The following is an 18,191-nucleotide window of genomic DNA, read 5'->3' as shown; positions in this document are numbered from 1 at the left end:
CAAGTACCTGCTGCTTTTTTTTTGCCTTACAGTGCCATGAAAGTACAGGCAGCAGAAAGTACCTAGCAGAATTGGTCTATGGCTAAAATTTAAGGATCTCAACCAAACTATTGTACGAGAAATGTTTGAAACCACCAAAAAAGATAATACTGGTGTAGAATGTACCTTTTATTTAATAAACAGGTTGAAACAAAGTAAGGAACTAGTTGTTGAGATATTGGAAGAAAAGCAGAGCAAAAGCAAAAAAGGACATGGCAAAAATGCCATAAAAAGCCAATATTAGGCGGGAGATGTAGTGTCGGTCTTGACAATAAACAAGCCAGATAAAATGTTTCCAAAATGGAAAGGACTGGGCAAAATCAAGAAAAAATTATCAGAAACTAATTATGTAGCCAGTTTTCAAGAGAACCAGAAGAGAAATAAAGTAAACATTACATTAATATGTTAAAACCATATTATAAGAGAGTTGAACGTCTGTATGTAATGGAAGTTGGCAGAAAGGAATCGCATGAACCATTAGAAATTGAGAATTTTCCTTACATGTTAACTGAACCCAATGAGCTTGATTTCAATGAAATAATTGAGCAAAACTTCTATCTAGTAGCATAATAAAAAATTTGATGATTATTTCGCAGAAAAGAAGATTACAGTTATAGCTAGAAATAAGTTTTTCAATTGCATTCACGGTGAAAATGAAAGTCTTGATTCTTTTGTGATGAATTTGAAAGTTTTGACTAATGATTGTGATTTTGAAATGCAAGAAAATTTAATTCGAGACCTTTTAATTATTGGTATAAAAGATGTTGTAGTTAAAGAAAAGCTTTTGATAGAATTGGACTAAAATTTAGAGCAGGTCGAGAATTATTGCTGTGCTAAAGAATCGAGCACCAAGCAAATTCGAATGACGAGTCATACCTCTGCGGTCCTTGCAGTAAAAAGAAATGAATTCTCCGGGTGCTTCTTCAACTATAAAAAAGCATGCCTGAGCAAAAAAAAAAAAACATCGCAAATCATTTCGAGAATGAAAGAAAGTAAAAAAAGATATGAGTGTTCAAAACGTGATTCTTATCATTGCTACGGGAAATGTTTTCCTTTCGGAAAGCGGCGCTAAAAATGCGGTAAAAAAAACATTTCGCTGGTGTTTTCAAAAGTAAAAAGATAAATTTATTGGATAATACAGATGATTCTGATGAATATGAAACCAATAAGAATGAAATTAGTGTAGCATTGGTTGTTGATGCAATCAATTCTGAGTGGTAAGAAAAAATATATATATTAACCAAACTAAGGTATCTTGTAAAACCGATACAGGTGCAGAAGTAAATATCCTTCACTTATCATACTTTAAAGTAATTAAAAGAACAGAAAATATAAAGAAAACTAATAAAATGTTAACATCATCTACAGGACACTCTTTAAATGTCATAGGAACTTGTGTAAATATGGCGATAAAGCTGAAGTTTTAATTGGTTTAAATTCTTTTGAAAAGTAAGGATTCTTTAAAAGAAATACAATTCAGGACACTTGATACTTTGTTTCACCACATGTATAAATTCTAAATTGGTGTATCGATTCAAATACCATTGTTAACATTTTTCATTATAGTTACTGCTGAAGAATCCACTTTTCTGACAACTTAGCAATAGTTATGACTGAAAGTGCAATTAGTTAATTAAATATCCAAGTACTGCAATTGAAATTCACAACTGTGACAGATTAAAAAGTTATATTTTCAAAAACAGTGCACCCAAACCTGTTTTTATTTTGGTGGATAGGAACACTGAATTTAAAAAAAAATCTCATTAAAAAAATTGTTCAAAACTTCACAAGTAGCTATAAAAAAGTTGTTTTTGCGACACAGTTTTAAAAAAAAATTTATGTGATGGATAAGGACCACATAAAAACAGTCTCATGTAGAAAACAACCCAAAACTTACAAAATAACTAGGAATTGCTTCTTTAAAAGAAATCAAAACAAACCACGTGATGATAATTTTGCTGAATATTTTGACAAAATTTCTTCAATAAGGAAATTTTTCGGAGGTCACAGTGACCTGCAATCTGGTTGCCCTTGTCATCACTTGAAGATACCATCTCGCACTTGTTTTATAAATAATTTCGTCAATTGAGTCCCAAACTGATTGAAATTTTCATATAAAGCACAAAAAAAAAATTTGCACAAAAACAGGTTTGAGTGTATTTAGTGTTTTTCTTTTTTTAAAATGAAGTTAGAATCAAAACATATTTCAATAAAAATTGACCACACAAATTAATAAATTCAAGCTGACTTCGTTTTAAAAAAGGGGGTATTTTAAAGTTTTCCCACAATCTCAAGTTTTGTTGAGTCAGTCTGGCTCAAGCAGTTTCTGCAGTCCAGCATGTTTCTGTATTAAAAATACACAATGTTACCTTGAGAAATTGACTTTTAAAAATACCCATTCTTTTCTTGAAAAAAAAATAAGAACATGTATACATTAAAAAACAGCAGAGTAAAGAAAGAAGCAACATGGAAATTTTACAAATTGTCATAATTTAACTTACACCTAAATTACTTTTAACTAAGCTTTTTTTTATATTTTGTCTTTTTTTCTGCTAATTTGCTTTTTAAAATATTTTAAAATGAACATTTAAAAAAAGTCGCACCAGATTTTTTCTTGGAAAATATGGGCTGATAATGCAACACACTTTCCTATACATTTTCTTCATTTGCTTTGGTATTGAAATACACAAAATATCACTTATGACTTTCACATTTTTCAAATGTATATTAAATTTGCAAAAAAAAAAATTTTTGCAAAATATTTCCACCCTGTTACAATATAAAAAGTAATAAAAAATGAAAAACAAATGTCCTTGTTATGAAGCTATGTATTGCAAGAGCTGGACATCATTCAATACCATGAGCAAAAATCATAACTAATCCAGGTTCAAGCACCATATCATCATTCATATGTGGATTATCAATAGCCATCACAACAACAGCCTGCTTCCCAGGAATTCTTTTACACACATAATTTTCATAGTACCTTCTATTTGTTTGGCGTGTTTCTAAAGTACTTAACCCAGGAGGCCATCTTCTTTCATGTGCATTTTCCATAAGCTCAGCAGTAACATGAGGAGGACATCCACTTTCAGATAAAGCTCTCCTTACCAAAGTTTGCAAAACAGAGTCTGGTGTAGATATCATTCCACCCCAACGAGTGACTCGAGCTCTTTGCAAAGAGTTGGCCCACCTGGGGAAAAAGGGAATATGATTACTTAGCAAGAAATCCTATGTACATTAATTTAATTAAGTTCAATAACATGACATGGTTCCCACTCAAAAGTTAAAATGAAAATAAAACAACTTTTAAAAAAATACCCTCCCCCCCCCCTTTTTTTTTTATTTCTACAACATTGTACAATGCTTCAAAATGCTGAAACAAAACACGAAAATAATTTTTTAACACTTGCACAATCAATACTTTAATAAAATGCCAAAAGTATTTAAATTGTAGTGATAGAACACTTCTTAAAATAATAAAAAAGTATAGGTGACATACAATACTGTACAAGATGAGAGATACAAGTTCCTATTTTTTTGTTTCTAGTTTACTTTACTTACTTCCCACAATATAATAAATGTAGTTTTGTATAGTTACAAAGCATACTTAATAGGTATATTTAACACATGTTTATTATATTTCTCCAGCGTTAAACTTTAGCAGAAATCAGTGCAATTATCAACTTTTAAAATATATACTGATTCTAAAACTACATGTATTCTAATATTTACTGGAAATCACACAAAAACAGTACTTCAGAAAAAAGAAAAGAAAAATGGGTAAAAAGGTTAAACCAGTTTCCCCAATCTGTGGTCCACGGACCCCTGGGGGTACGCGATGCTATCCAGTCAAAACTTTAAATTTTAATTGAGTTTGAAGGCTGAGTAACCGTATTTTAATTCAAAAAGAAAGCACATTAATGAGGAATAAAAAAGTTCTTACTTAAGTACATGCAGGACCCATCAGACCTCCCCCTCCTTGGAACTCTCTGAAGCAAACACACTACACATTAATTATTGGTCTTGAGTTAAATAAACACTTCAACAGAAAATATGAAATGAAATGCTAAGAAGTCACTTTCATACTTCCCTTGATTAAAGCTAAAAAACCCTCTTAACTTATAATGTACCCTTAGGATATTTGATTGAATCCTTTGTATCATGGGTGAAAAAAAAACATGATTTTAAAGCAAAAAAAAAAAAATCAGAGAGAATAAAGAACTAACAGAATGTAAGGCCAACATTGCAATTACAGTTGTATTTGTAAAAGAAAAAGTAAGAACTTGCTTGCACTGCACTTGCTGGATTCAAAATTCTTATTACTACTCAGTTTTCTTTTTATTATTTAAATTTTGAAGTTGAATATTACATGTGACACCACCCATGGAACAAATACGGAGGATAATTGAACTCACACAAAACTTTCTTTATATCGTCCATTCAGACCAACAGTACGACATCTAATCCCAATAATTACACTAAGATATCCTACTGTTGCTCTGAGATGACGATCTAATAGCTACAATTTCCAAAAATAATAATAATAATAACTGCAGGGGTGATAGTGGACTCAAGTTAAATTTTCTGAAGACAGTGTGAAATTTTCAGAAACTATGAGGACGCTCAACCCCCCCCCCCCCCACCCATCCGGAAAAAAATTCTTCAAATATACATACAAAAATCATTCACCATCATTGAAAAAAGCCATTTCAAAAGGTTTTTTTTTTTTTTATTTTCCAGTTTTAGAATGTTTTTCAGCCTAAAATTTTTGAAACAGCAACCCAAAAGTTTGGGATCACAAACACCCCTAAAATAACTACAGTCGAACCTCCATATATCAAAATTTCTACACATCGAAATCCCATCTCCATTACATAGAAAAAATGTTTCTGTATATCGAAAAAAATCTCTGTATATCAAAAACATTTGATACATTCCTAGATTTTTTTTTCTTCTTTTAGTCTGTTTGTCTCATGAAAAATGAAGGGGGAGAAAGTTATGTTCACTAAAGGTTGCTTCGAAATTCACAAGCAATCCGGGGTTATGGGGTGCGCATATAGGTCACTGTCCCGTTCTGAAGTTCTTAAGTTCCCTCAAGTTTATTTCAAATCTTAGTTGTAACCATAATACAGTCAAATTAGTTCAAGTTTACTGTTTAGTTTCAAGTTTATCCCTATTGTCTGTTGATTATCATTCCTTGCCTTTTTAGCTTCAGTGGAAATCATTCAAGTCAAGTAAACTGATTTTTTACCTTTCTCTTGAAAAGTTGAATTGCCAAAGAATGAAGATGTATGAAGGTGCATAAATGTCATTTCTGATAAATTTAATATTTCCGCAAGCAGAATTTGAGCTATTATAAGAAATCCGAAAGCTGTAATAAAAGTACTGAAACTTTACAGAAAACTCACTCAAAAACATGACACAGCATTACAGTTGGCAAAATTTAGCTTTAAGTTTAATATTTTAGGAGGTTTTTATGACAAATTGAGATTGTTTCTATGTATCGAATTTTTCCAGGCAATTTGCTACATTGATATGTGGAGGTTCGACTGTATTTACTTACTTTTTATTTCCTCGAGTTAAAATGATCAAACTTAAATAAATTTAAAAAAGGAGCATTTTTTTTACAGTTGACTATAACAACAAATTCAAAGAAAAATAGTACAACTCTTAACAATAGTACAACTCGTAACAAAACGCGTCTGTCATGCTGAATGCTTTTTTTAATGAGACAGTTTTAATTTTTCAGTTCCTCAAATTTTTCATTCATTTCTTTTTCTATTTGTTCTATTTGGGGCTCTTTTTCTCATACAGACTTCATCAAACTATTTGCTTGACTACAAAATGAAATGTTATATCTCTTAACACTTCTGCTTTTTCTGAAAGTTCATAGGCAACTTTAAAAGTGAAAAAATACAGTGAAACCTGTGTAAATTGAGCACTTGCGGTGCACTACTTTAGTGGTCAACTTACAAAGGTTGATTTATATGATAAGGGCTAATTCCGTGACTGAAAAAAGGGGTCAATTGAGACAGGTGGTCAACTTACAAGGGTGGTCAACTTCACAGGTTTTACTGCATCAGACTCCAAACATTCTTTTTGCCTCTTCAAATATAAGTCCATCAGTTATCTGTTTTTTTTTTTTTTTTTTTTTTTTTTTTTTTTTTTTTTTTTTGTAACAGCATCATTTTCTTTATTTTTATTTTCATTTTCTAAATATTTTATAACTTTTTGTCTTCATTTTACAACGGAGGATGAGTATTCTTTGGTAGTTTTAAGGTTTAGAAACTTTTAACATTTTTTTAAATATTTTTTTTAATTTTATATATATTTTATATAGAATATAATAATTTTAAATAATTTAAAAAGAATAATTTTAAACATTTGCATTAGCATATTTAGAAAATTTCAGAAATGTCAGTCAGTTACCAAGCAGTTCTGATTACTGTAGTTCTTTATTGTAGCAATATTTTCCAACTCAAATGCCATAGGCTGAAAGTTTATTCTTTGATCCTGATTTGAATTTAATAAAAATTTTGTTTACTTTCAGAAAAACCTCTTATTGAATCAGCATTACTTTTCACGTAAGTTGCATTCATGTGAATCAGTTACCAAGCTCTTAACAATTTTTCTAAAATCACCCAATATGTATTTTGGAAATTCAATTATACCATAAAATTCAGCTTAAAAAGTACAATAAGCGAGGAGAAAATATCTTTTTAAAAATTAATATTTTGTGGTTTATGTTTCAAAATACTTATCGTTTTGCTCTGTGAATGTCAGTCAGTTACCCGTGGAATTGCCCATATACAATCTGTAAAATACAATTTCTTCACCCCACTTTTTTTTAATCAATAAAACCAACTAGATCTTCAAAAGTTATGCCTAAATAAAATGCTTCTCTTAGGAATTCGAGGGGGGGGGAATCAAATAACTGTATTTGGTCCTTTCGACTTCACTAGAAACAGGCATGACTGTTAGGGAGTTAGAGTCAGTCTTGGTTTCAAATACAAGTAAGATTTTTCAACACATTTATCAAAATGAGATGATAGAGGTGCTCTAATTACAGTGCCAAATTGTTGTGAATGTTATTCCAAATGACAAATCAAAAATATTTACCACAGTTTAAATATGGAAAATTCTTGACTTTTTTTGGGGCAACGTTTTCAAGATTGAAAAATTATAAAAAGATATAAGAATAAACATTCAATGAAATTTTGACAGAAGTGAAAAAAGAAATGTAAAGTTTAATCTCATATCAACTAAACTGCTCTTGGTAGGCACTTTAAAGCCACACCATAGTCATATAAAAATCTAAATAAAGGACAATTCTTCATATTTTTATTTTACAAATTAGAAATAAACAATAATTAACAAATTTTTCTCATAACTTGCATTGTTCTTATTTATTTACAGTTAATGTTGGTATTTGTTTTAATGAACCACAATAGTTTATCTTGGGAACAATATTAGAGCAAATTTAGTATACAGTAACAGATGCATTGGAGTGACCAGAAAGTACAGTGAACGCTCCCAATTATCCGCAGAATAAGGTGGCATGGTAACCACAGATAAGGAAATTTATGGAAGATAAGCAAACTAGGTAAAAACAATGCTAGTGAATGCAATAGCTAAAAGATATCAATAACATTCGCATACATTTAAACTATAGCACAAATGACCACAGTGTTAGAAAAAGATGCATGTAAAAGCTAAAAGGGTCCTCATTATTGCAAACGGATTATACACATATTCGAGCAAATCATAGAAACAGAATACCTGCAACAGATTAAACTTGGTTACTTCAAAAATCCACATGGGGCAGGAGGGGAGGGGGGAGAATTTTTTCAAGACTAGTGCAGTTGTTTATTCACGTACATAAGTAATGCAGAGCTAAAATTCATAAAGTGAGAAAGATCTAAAAACATGATGAAGGGACGGACCTGGGCAGAGTGGGTGAAGATTATTGGGCGTGTATACTCCTGGTATGGCTACTCAAGGCGTGAAGGCTACTCCATTATACTCAGCTAAAGTCTACAGGCATGAGGCAAAGTCAAACTTCAACCTTTGGTGCCTCACAGTCATAGATTTCCTAAAGCTGCATTTTCCACCTTTATCATGAAAATATTTTCCTGCAATGGCTATGATACACTGCACTTCAATCCTTCTGCCGTTTTAGAGGGACTGAAAATGCATAGGTTCATGAACTTGGTCTAGATGTTTCTGTATGCCACGTGGGATAAGAAACAACCGATCTAAAAATCAAGAAGGAAGTGCAGATCTAAAGCTGTAAGTAGAGTAAATCTAAAAATCAGGATTAACTATTCAGATTTCGATGACCTTGGAAGGTTTATGTCACTGATAGGGAAGTTAAAGAAAGAAATAGGAATATCTAGAGATCCAGATAGCATTTTGGACAGCAAGCAAATTTTCAAGTTTTTTTCACTTAGCAAGCGCTGTAACAATAGGAACCAAGGAAAACTAGTTGGTGCAATGTCAGGTAAGTATATTCCAGTGACTGTCAACAGAATAGGTAAGATTCTGAAAGATGATTATGCAAGAGTACATGTGCAAGACTCAATAACTCCAGAGAAAATTTGTGAATTTCAGATAGAAGCCTCACCCATCATTACTACTGCTACTTAAACATTGCTCCACCCATTTCTCTTTTCAAATCTCTTTATGGCAAAAACAAACATAAAAACTTGGCTCATATCTAAACTGCCATCTCCAGATACTTTGCTCAAAGATCAATTTATTTGAGTCAATTAAGGATTGAAATTTTGCAAACTTTATGGCAAGAGTTAATTCATAATGAGAGAAATTACATCACCGGTTAGAAAAACAAAAACTTGGTTAGAATTTATTTGTTTGAAATAAAAGAAATAATTTTCTAGTCCCCTAATATTACAAACCTATACTGCTGCGGGCAGGTAAAGGGTAGTATCTACAGAAATGAGTTTTTGAGATATTTGAAGAAAAGGGTTTTGGATTCCAAAAATGCTTACAATAGGGAAATGCTAAAATTCCTCATGCTTTATCTTCAGTGGAAAACAAATAAGCAAGCTTGTACAATAAAGCGAAAATACAATGCTGCTATGGGTAGATAATCAGCAGTATCTACAGAAATAAGTTTTCAAAATATTTGAAGAAACGTGTTTTGTTATCAATATTAACAATAGGGATATGTTGGAATTTGACGTTTTTTTCTGCAAACCAAGTAAGCAAGCTTGTACAATAAAGCTAATGATCAATAGATGACAGAAATGCAAAAGTATGAAGAATGAAATATTTGCAGCTTTACAAGCCCTTTACCTGCTGACAAAAATGAAAATGAATGAAAAATTAAAAATTTGCAGACACTGCCCTTGACCTTCCCATGACAGTATTGCTCAGTTTATTGCATCTAGGAAATCTTGCAACTTATTGAAGAAATTAAATGCTACATTATAAATTATTAATTTGGAGAGTTTTAATGCACTAAGTAATAATGGCCTGATCGGTAAGACTTGGGACTCGTGATTGGAGGGCCCAGGCTTGATGCCAGTCAGTCAAAGATCCTGAGTGCTTAGTAACTAAAACTAACTGAAACTACTGGGCACATTAAATATGTCTTGATCACGAAGTCCTCCAAGCTCCCTTTCCAAATTAATACTTCTAGGGATACTAAATGAGGGTTGCTGGGTTCCCGGTTGGAATAATAAACAAGCCAGGGGGGCTCATTTGACTAGTTAAACCACATGTAGTGGCAGATAAGGGGGGACTCTGCACTGTAATGTCATGTACTGCATTCAAAGCTAAAAAAAATTTTGTTGATTTTTTTTTTTTAATTACATCTTTTGATAGTTGAAAAGGAAAATAACTAATGTAGAATGTAGTTACCCTTACTTATGGTCTCCGTCACTTAAACTAACTCAACTAAAACTAATTTTAAAATTTCAAAAATGCAACAAAGATACCTGTTAGATCATTCTTTTACACAACAACTTGAAATATCTATTTACAATGACCATTCTTATTTACAATGACTGTTCCATATACATATACTAAATGAAGCAGCTTAGAATAGTGCAGATTTATGTAGCATTTTAATTCATGTAAATTGGATTTTATAATCCAGTAAACTAATTCAAATTAATTAAATTCAAAATCTTCAAGCTCATCAAAAATGTGGCACCTATATAAAGCTTTTAAAACGTTTTAACTTTACCTCACTGTTTCATCTTGTTCTAATGACTCAACTACAGCTGGAATACTTGGATTAGCCAATCTTATAGCACGCACACAGTCTTGCATGTAAGTCTAACAAGATATAAGAAAACTAAAGTCAGTACAAAAACAACCTCATAAACTTTATACAATAACTTCACAACCAATCAGTAAAACTTTAGAGATTTTGGTGTGAAAATTTAAAGATAACTATCTACTCTTCACCCTTACAAGATACATAAATACATGGTATGTCCAGAAAATAGCATTAGTGAGTTGATTAGAAGACAATCATTGATCCAAGAATTAAAATACAATAAAAAGGTTTAAAAATAGACTCCTCCTTAGTTGATATTGGGGTTCTAATGAGATTTCTGGGCATTGAAAGAGCCATAGTTGACCATTTCCGAAATTTCCTTCAAAGCCTTGAGGCAAACTTCTAGGCTTAGTCAAATATCTCAAAATGATGTATTTTCAGGATAATTTTGTTGTAGAGGAACAAGAATAAGTTGAGGAGAGTTACATCAGAACTTTAGGGTGGCTAGTGAATTGTTGAAACCTTTGTATATTGGCCAAGAGACTGGTCATTAGTTTCACTTCTTTCAGACCTGCAGATTATTTATTACAAACTCTAGCACAGTGCTATTTAGAATGTTTAATGCTTGTATGTCTGTGCTATTAAAACAGTCAACAGACACTATGACTTCAAGATTTCAGTCACAATTTTATATCCGGATGTTGTTGATGCCTTCCAGAGCAAAGCTTCATCGCTGACCTTTTCACTGCCTTCAAAAATTGTTTATGTCTGTTAAAACCCCAAACTATCATTAATAAAGGCTCTCCATCATGAAAAAAGTTTCCAATGCGGATATATTAAGTTTTGTGCAAAATATGATGGCAATCTTTTGCTCAACAAACGCAGCTTGCAAGGGAGACGAAAACAAGGTTCACGAAAATACCTTTCCTTGATTCCTGTATTTTTGGAAAGCTCATTGGAAACTATATATAGACTTAGAAGGAGTCTACTTTGAAACCTTGAAACACATTTTAACAGACCATGTACTTACAGTCTAAGTAAATAACACTGACACAATAAGAAGAGAAGTTTCAAATTAGAAAAAGATATTTAAACTATATGCAGTAAAAATACAAATGAAAATAATTTTAAAATACCATATGAGGCAGTGAGAAGAAAAGGATGCAAATGGACATTTTCAAGTTTTAAGTAAAACACGTTTAAAGATTTGCTCCTAGGTAGGCTTTCATTGAATTTTTTTTCTAAATCATGCTGTATAGGAGCAACTACCAGGGCTACTAGTACCATCCCTTGCCCCAAGACAGAGGAGAAATTCAGCTACCATGTGTACTGGTTATCACCAAATTTTTAATTTTGCCACAAACATCCCTTTGCTTCTCACTGCCTCATATGGGCTACAATGAAAGAAAAAAAATTTTTTTTTGGCCATAACACCATAACCTACTCAAATGTAATTTCACCCTTAAAATCTTGTAGTAATTAATCTGTTTTTAAAATTAAAGTAAGATTCTCAAAAGATACTTTCTAATCAAAATTTCTATCATTAAGAGATTGATATTCTATCTGTGTGTGTGTGTGTACTTTTTAACAGCTTGCAGGTCTTCTGCTCTATGGTCACAGCTGCCACAGGAGTATCACAAACATATTTAGCATAATAAAAACAAAACTATAAAAACAAAATGTTTGTTATTACTTTAAGAAAAGTTTTATTCAAATTGAATATATATTTCAAGATATGGAGGAAGGAGTCAAGTTTGAAATTTGAATTTTCACAAACCTTAAGTTCAATGTTCAGTTTTTCTCATAAATATTCAAAAAGAAAAAGAACTATGCAATTAACATATGAATGCAAACTAGAATTATTTTTACAATTTTTGCATATTTTTTCATGAATATTCATGAAAAAATCTAACATTCAATTTAAGGTTGGTAAAATTTGAATTTCTGACCTTAACTCTCTCTTCCCTGAGAGGGAAAGTATGATCATTGGTTTACATATTTTCTGTCCAGATTTTTCCCAAGCTACACAGGGAAATTTCATATCACTATTTTTTTTATCAAATGATATCTGTGAGAAGTATGCTATCAAAACTTCAAGCAAATGCACTAAAATGGTCTCCAATTTTCAATACAGTAAAAAAGTCATATTTTTGCTCTGAAAGATGTCAACTGAGAAGAAATTTGATGTTCAAACCTCAAAAGGTCAGTTAAGTAATCTTGGAGAGAGCAAAAATGCCTTCCTTTGTGCTTGAAATGGGGCATAAATTCAGTACAATAAGCAGATTTTTTAGATTTTAGACATAAAATTTTCATTCCTTTTGTTGAATGGAAAACAACTATAAAATGGAAATGGATTACAAGTGCAATTGGATTCCATTTCCCTGCAGCTTGATTTTCCCTAACCTAAATTAACCAATAAAGAGCCTTTACTTTGATGGTTGGAAGGCTGAGACTAAAACTCCTACAAACATTGTTAGTAGCATACATTGACATACATAATTACTAACATTGTGAGAGAAGTGCATACTTTTCTTGTGGCTGAACCTAACGCATTGGTCTCATGCATCCAGCAAGAACAAGTCAACCCCTGACTACTTTCAAGCTTGCAAATTAAAGTTCAAACAGAGTTCTTAAAATGATTAGATGGAAAACAAGAAAACAGAGATCTGGTCAAGACATTGACTGGTGAGATAAATTTACTTAATCTACCAGTTTGTTGGCGCTCTCAGCTTCAATGAGATGATATCAGCCTCCAGTTGGGTTAGTGATTATTCCAGTCTGATGAATTGTAAAACAACAAAAATGCTGTCTCTGGATGTGATAACTCTGCTGTCTGGTCGATTGCATTGTCTGGTTTGTTTGAGAAATTTTTTGCAAGTGTTTACTTAATGGAACTCTAATCAGTATAGCCAATGCTAAGCTTTCTTTTTTTTTTTTTTTTTTGATGAGGTGTAAAATAACATTGATACAAGTTACATAGTCATTACAATTGACAACTAGACGAACCTTTGACTTCTAAAAGTATGAACATAGTTCCTTTTAAAACAACTGGAAAAGAAAAGTCACACAACACAGTAGTTTTGAGTGTGTAAGCAAATGGGGACAAACTGAAACCTATGATTATTTTCAGAAGATTAAAGAATATTCCTAAACAGGCTTTTCTCAAAGAAGTGCTGGTTACCCTTTCAATGAAAGGATCTAATGAATGGTGATTCAATGACTGCAAAGTAACTGTGAATAACAAACATTCAACCATAACTAACATAATGTAGAAAATTAAGTTGATGTGCACCCACTTTCGGACCACTAGATAGTTACCAGTGCAGCATGTGTAGTGATTGCAATACCAGACCAAAAATGCAATGCATGTATTCAGTATTTTCTAAAACCTGATACAGGAACATTAGAATTAAAAATTTCTCTAAAAACGTTCAAAAACATATTGTTTCTTTACATATTTCATAGATTTGTGTAAAAAGTGAATTATGCAAATATATTGTGAACAAATACAGTTGGTTCTCTATTTAACAACTTTAAAGGGACCACAAAAAATCATCCTGAAGGAGAATGCATCCTTAAATAGAATGCTTTTTAAACTACAGTGGAACACCTGGGACTGTGAAAAGTCGCCTTTAAATAGAGAAAGTCGTTAAAAAGAGCGTCATTAAACAGAGAGCCAACTGTATTCGGTGACGGAACAAATATTCCAATAAAAAATCGCAGATTGAACCGTCACTAAGACCGGAACTCATTTAGTGCACGAATTTCCTGTAGTTGAAAACACTCTTTCTGAATTCATGCTGGTGGGTGGTACTGTTAAGAATGTGTGATAAACCTCCTTAATTGCCTCAAAGTCCTTCAGCTTCAAATATTTCGGTATCATGCATGCTGGTTTTGAATGTAACTTTTTTTTTTGTGTGTGTGTGTAGTATGTTGTTTTATTTATACCTATATACTTGTTTGCAAAGTTACTTGGCAGTGACGTCACAACGAGCAGAAGGAAAACCGAGTTAGCAGAGAAAACATCACTTACTAGCTACCTACCCTACCTACTTTGAGAATAATAGGAGATCGCCATGTGTCTATGAGCTGCTATTGGCTGGCTCATTTGATTAAAATGGATGAAATGCTCCGCACTGCTCGTAAAACTGAAAATATTTAACAATTGACAGAAATTATGACAAAAAAGGTTAGGTATGCCTGGGTTTAACTAACTTATCGGATTTCTAAAGTGAAGAGCGTAATTTCACCCAAATATTGGACAAAATGCTAGGAACTATTTCTTTCGCGTGGCCTTAGCTTATTTCTCCATTGCCAAGTAAGCTTGCAGTCGAGTATAGCTGTAATTTTTCTTTGAGGGACGATTATTTTCAATATCAACATCATCTTCAACTATTTCCGCTTGCTCAAGATAGGTTTCTGTTTACTTTTTTCTAACTCTGCTTTAAAATCTATGACGAACTTAACGAAATTTCATCTTAGTTTTAACGTTTCTGTTTTCTTTTTAAAGTTTACAATAATTTGAATGTCTGAAAGTATTTTCCAGTACACTTTCCTCTGCAATTTTTCAAGGCACTATACAATTGCTACACATTATCTTACAATATATGCAGTTAAATAGCAAGACAGGACAGTACACTAATACAAGTGACAACAAATTGTGATTTACTATGCTAAAATAAAAAGAAAATTGTTTTCTCAAAATTCAACAGTCGAAACAATGTTTAAAAAAAAAAAAAAAAAAAAAAAAAAAAAAAAAAACATGAAGTACTACTAACATTTACAAAATTCCAAATGAGTAATCAAGAAAGTGGAAGAGATAAAAACATGGTGTACATAAACGTACAAATATGAAATTCATCTAGTGATGAAAATATCATTTTGTCTGTGCTTCTTTTCATGTAGTGATATCCTATTAATTCATGCTTTCACAGTCATCAAATTAATTTTGGTTCTCTTTCATCTTTATGTGAAATGCACATTGAAAATAACAATGTATTCTAATAAATAAATTGAAAACTCTTTTATTAAATTTTTTATTATCATCAGCTAATACCGAAAATACTGGTATTTTACCTCAGTAAATACAGGTATTTGATATATAGATATTACAATCACTAAGCACGAGTATAGTTTATTCCAGAGTGATTTCTAATGTATTAATAGTTCATTTCTTATTTCATTTTAATAGTCGATGGTTTAAAAATTAATGTGGAAAAGAAAAGGCAGGCTCTAAATGTAAACTTGCATCAATAATTTCGATTTAATGCTTCCAAAGAAACTAGTAACTCACGGTGGCAACGTGGGGAGAAAATGGGGGGGCGGGGAGGGTACTAATCAAATGCAACAAGTTATTATATAAAGTAAATAACAATTCCAAAGAAGAATATTATATTTGTCCTCTGAACCATAAGAATGAACTTCAGCAAAACATAGACTTAGTGCTTGTATGGAACTGATTCCGAGAGAATTTAATTGTTTTTAGGTGAATTAGGGTTTTTTGACAGATAAACACTTCTGAGCTCTATATATATATATATATCAACAAAAACAACCCTGTTGTAAAAATTTCCCCGCCAAGAAAACCTTTCACTTTTCCGCACAAAAAAAGAAGGCCTTCATCCTAAACCCCAAAACACTCAGCCTTAAAAAGTTATGATATCTAGTTTGTCCGCCAAGTAACTGCCAAACTATCATCCACCCTGTTCTCCTCTTTCATCACATCTACTTCCGTTAGAACCTCCTCCCACCTTCAACTCTTCAGAAATATGGATAGATCCTTTAAATTTTTTATCCTGTTAGGCGAAAAGCTTTTCAAAGTGAAGTGGTTGCTTGGTGAGCAAAAAGCTTCCTGCCAAACAGGATAAACAATTTAAAGGATCTATCCATATTTCTGAAGAGTTGAAGGTGGGAGGAAGTTCTAACGGCAGTAGACGTCATGAAAGAGGAGAACAGGGAGGATGATAATTTGGCAGATACTTGGCGGGCAAACTAGATATCATTACTTTTTAAGGCTGAGGGTTTTGGGGTTTAGGATGAAGGCCTTCTTTTTTGTGTGGAAAAGTTAAAGGTTTTCTTAGCAGGGAAATTTTTACAACAGGGTTGTTTTTGATGAGATATCACATCTTTTTGCATTGATACTATTATTTTGTCTGTATTTTTAGAAATGAGAACTTCAAGTCAGAAAATGTTCAATTGAAACAACCCTGTTTTGTATTTTTAAGGAACAATTAATGGCAAGCCTAATTTTACGTCAAGTTATTTTCTGACCATTTAGATTCTATGTTCGTTCTGCGAGAATTGGGCTATTTAAATTTTAGTGCAATCCTTGTATCCTCTCTGTTGCATAGAACACTTCTTGGATAATAAAATACTATATTTTAAATTATATTGTTTTTGAGTATTTTACAACTTTGCAATAAATTCTATTAGTTTCTTTATTTGACGGATTATTTAACATTTTCATGAAGGTCTTTTAAAATGTTTTACAGCTTGCGGGCTATTTTAATCTAGCTTTTCACTTTTTATTTTATGACTTTTTTCTTAAATCGTATTTACGTTTTAAGAAAAATCATTGTATATACGTTTTTAAGTTTTTTACGTTTTATGGGATAATTTTAATTGTTTGGAGATTTATCTTTCTTTTGATGGAGGTCTTTGTCTTGTTTAATGCCTAGTTTTGTTTAAAAGTTCATTATAAAGACGAAATAACGCATGTTTTACCAAGCAAAAAGAAAAACTAAGCCATTAAATATTTTAAATTTGAAAGTGTCAGAAGAGCTATACAACTGTACTCGAAGTCAAATGGTGGATATCCCAAATTTGCCACAGTGACTGCGCATGATGCACACGGACTTAGCTCTTAAAAAGTCTTGATTAAATTAATTGCAAAAATTTTGTCTGTTAACAAATTACTGCAAAACAAGAATATCGAAACACTTATTTCATATATTTTCAATTCATAATGTGTTATGTTTGTGAAAAATGCATTAATTTAGAAAATAAGCAAACTAATAAAAAAGGGTTATTTTTCGCTTTCAATTATAAAGTAAGATGTATCATATTCATATGCTTATAGTTTCATATAATATGTCACGCAAAATACTCTAATGGTTTAACCCCAGTTTCCCACTGACATTTAACCCCCCCCCCCCCTAAATATATCAAAACTGAAAAACAGGGGGAAGGAAATTTCGTATCGGCAAAACATCGGGGGGGGGGGGGGACAGCATTATGGGAATCTTAAAACAGAAAGCCCAATGAGCTAAGTCCGTGTGCATGCGCAGTCGCTGTAGCAAATTTGAGGTTTCCGCGATTTAAAGTCTAGTTGCAATGATTGGATCTGTTTTAGTCTTGATTGAATTTCATTTCCTAAGACAACTTTGAGCAACTGTTAGATCTGTTCTAACCTTGCAATTGCAGTCAGAGATTAACAAACCCTATGAGCTGAGAGTAAGAATTTAAGGGAAATTAGTGATTTTCAAACTTTAATTACTTCAGCTCACTTTTTCAAAGTCCTGAACTTATGCCATATGATTTTAATGTTTAGTGACTCCGGATTTTACGAGTTTTTTTGGTGCAACTCCGGTTTTGACGACACTTCAAGTGCACAGACTGGATCAAATACTTCTTTGTAATTGAAAAATTTTCAGTAAAATGATGAAAACATCTGAAAATGTTTGTGATAGGAACTTCAGACTTTGAAAAGAGATTTGACCAGGCATGACATCTCAAGAATGGCAGGGGTCGAGTAGATAAGTTCTGAAAGGTACAGGTTTCAGACTTTGACAACAGGGATAATAGAAAGGAATTCAAAGCAGGTGGATTGTAATACTGGACGAGGGAAACATCAAGAGAAGAGAAAGACCATAGCTACCTCAAGCTGTGGGTGGTCACTACAAGC

The 18,191-nt window shown here is 32.1% G+C and overlaps 1 protein-coding gene across 1 annotated transcript in view; it reads right to left on the bottom strand.

Annotated features, from left to right (window-relative positions):
* Nucleotides 1–2,868: 2,868 nt before the first annotated feature.
* LOC129219213 (E3 ubiquitin-protein ligase NRDP1-like) overlaps nt 2,869–18,191 on the bottom strand; it is a 28,978-nt gene continuing 13,655 nt past the window's right edge. The window contains exons 5-6 of the mRNA XM_054853537.1: nt 10,253–10,344; nt 2,869–3,232 (exon numbers count right to left, since the gene is read on the bottom strand). Coding sequence (XP_054709512.1) covers nt 2,887–3,232; nt 10,253–10,344 — 438 coding nt within the window. The 3' untranslated portion in view covers nt 2,869–2,886. The remainder of the gene's footprint in view (nt 3,233–10,252; nt 10,345–18,191) is intronic.

This window comes from Uloborus diversus, chromosome 3 (genome assembly GCF_026930045.1).
Source record: "Uloborus diversus isolate 005 chromosome 3, Udiv.v.3.1, whole genome shotgun sequence".
Lineage (NCBI taxonomy): Eukaryota > Metazoa > Arthropoda > Arachnida > Araneae > Uloboridae > Uloborus > Uloborus diversus.
This window is presented reverse-complemented; position numbering and strand designations above follow the sequence as displayed.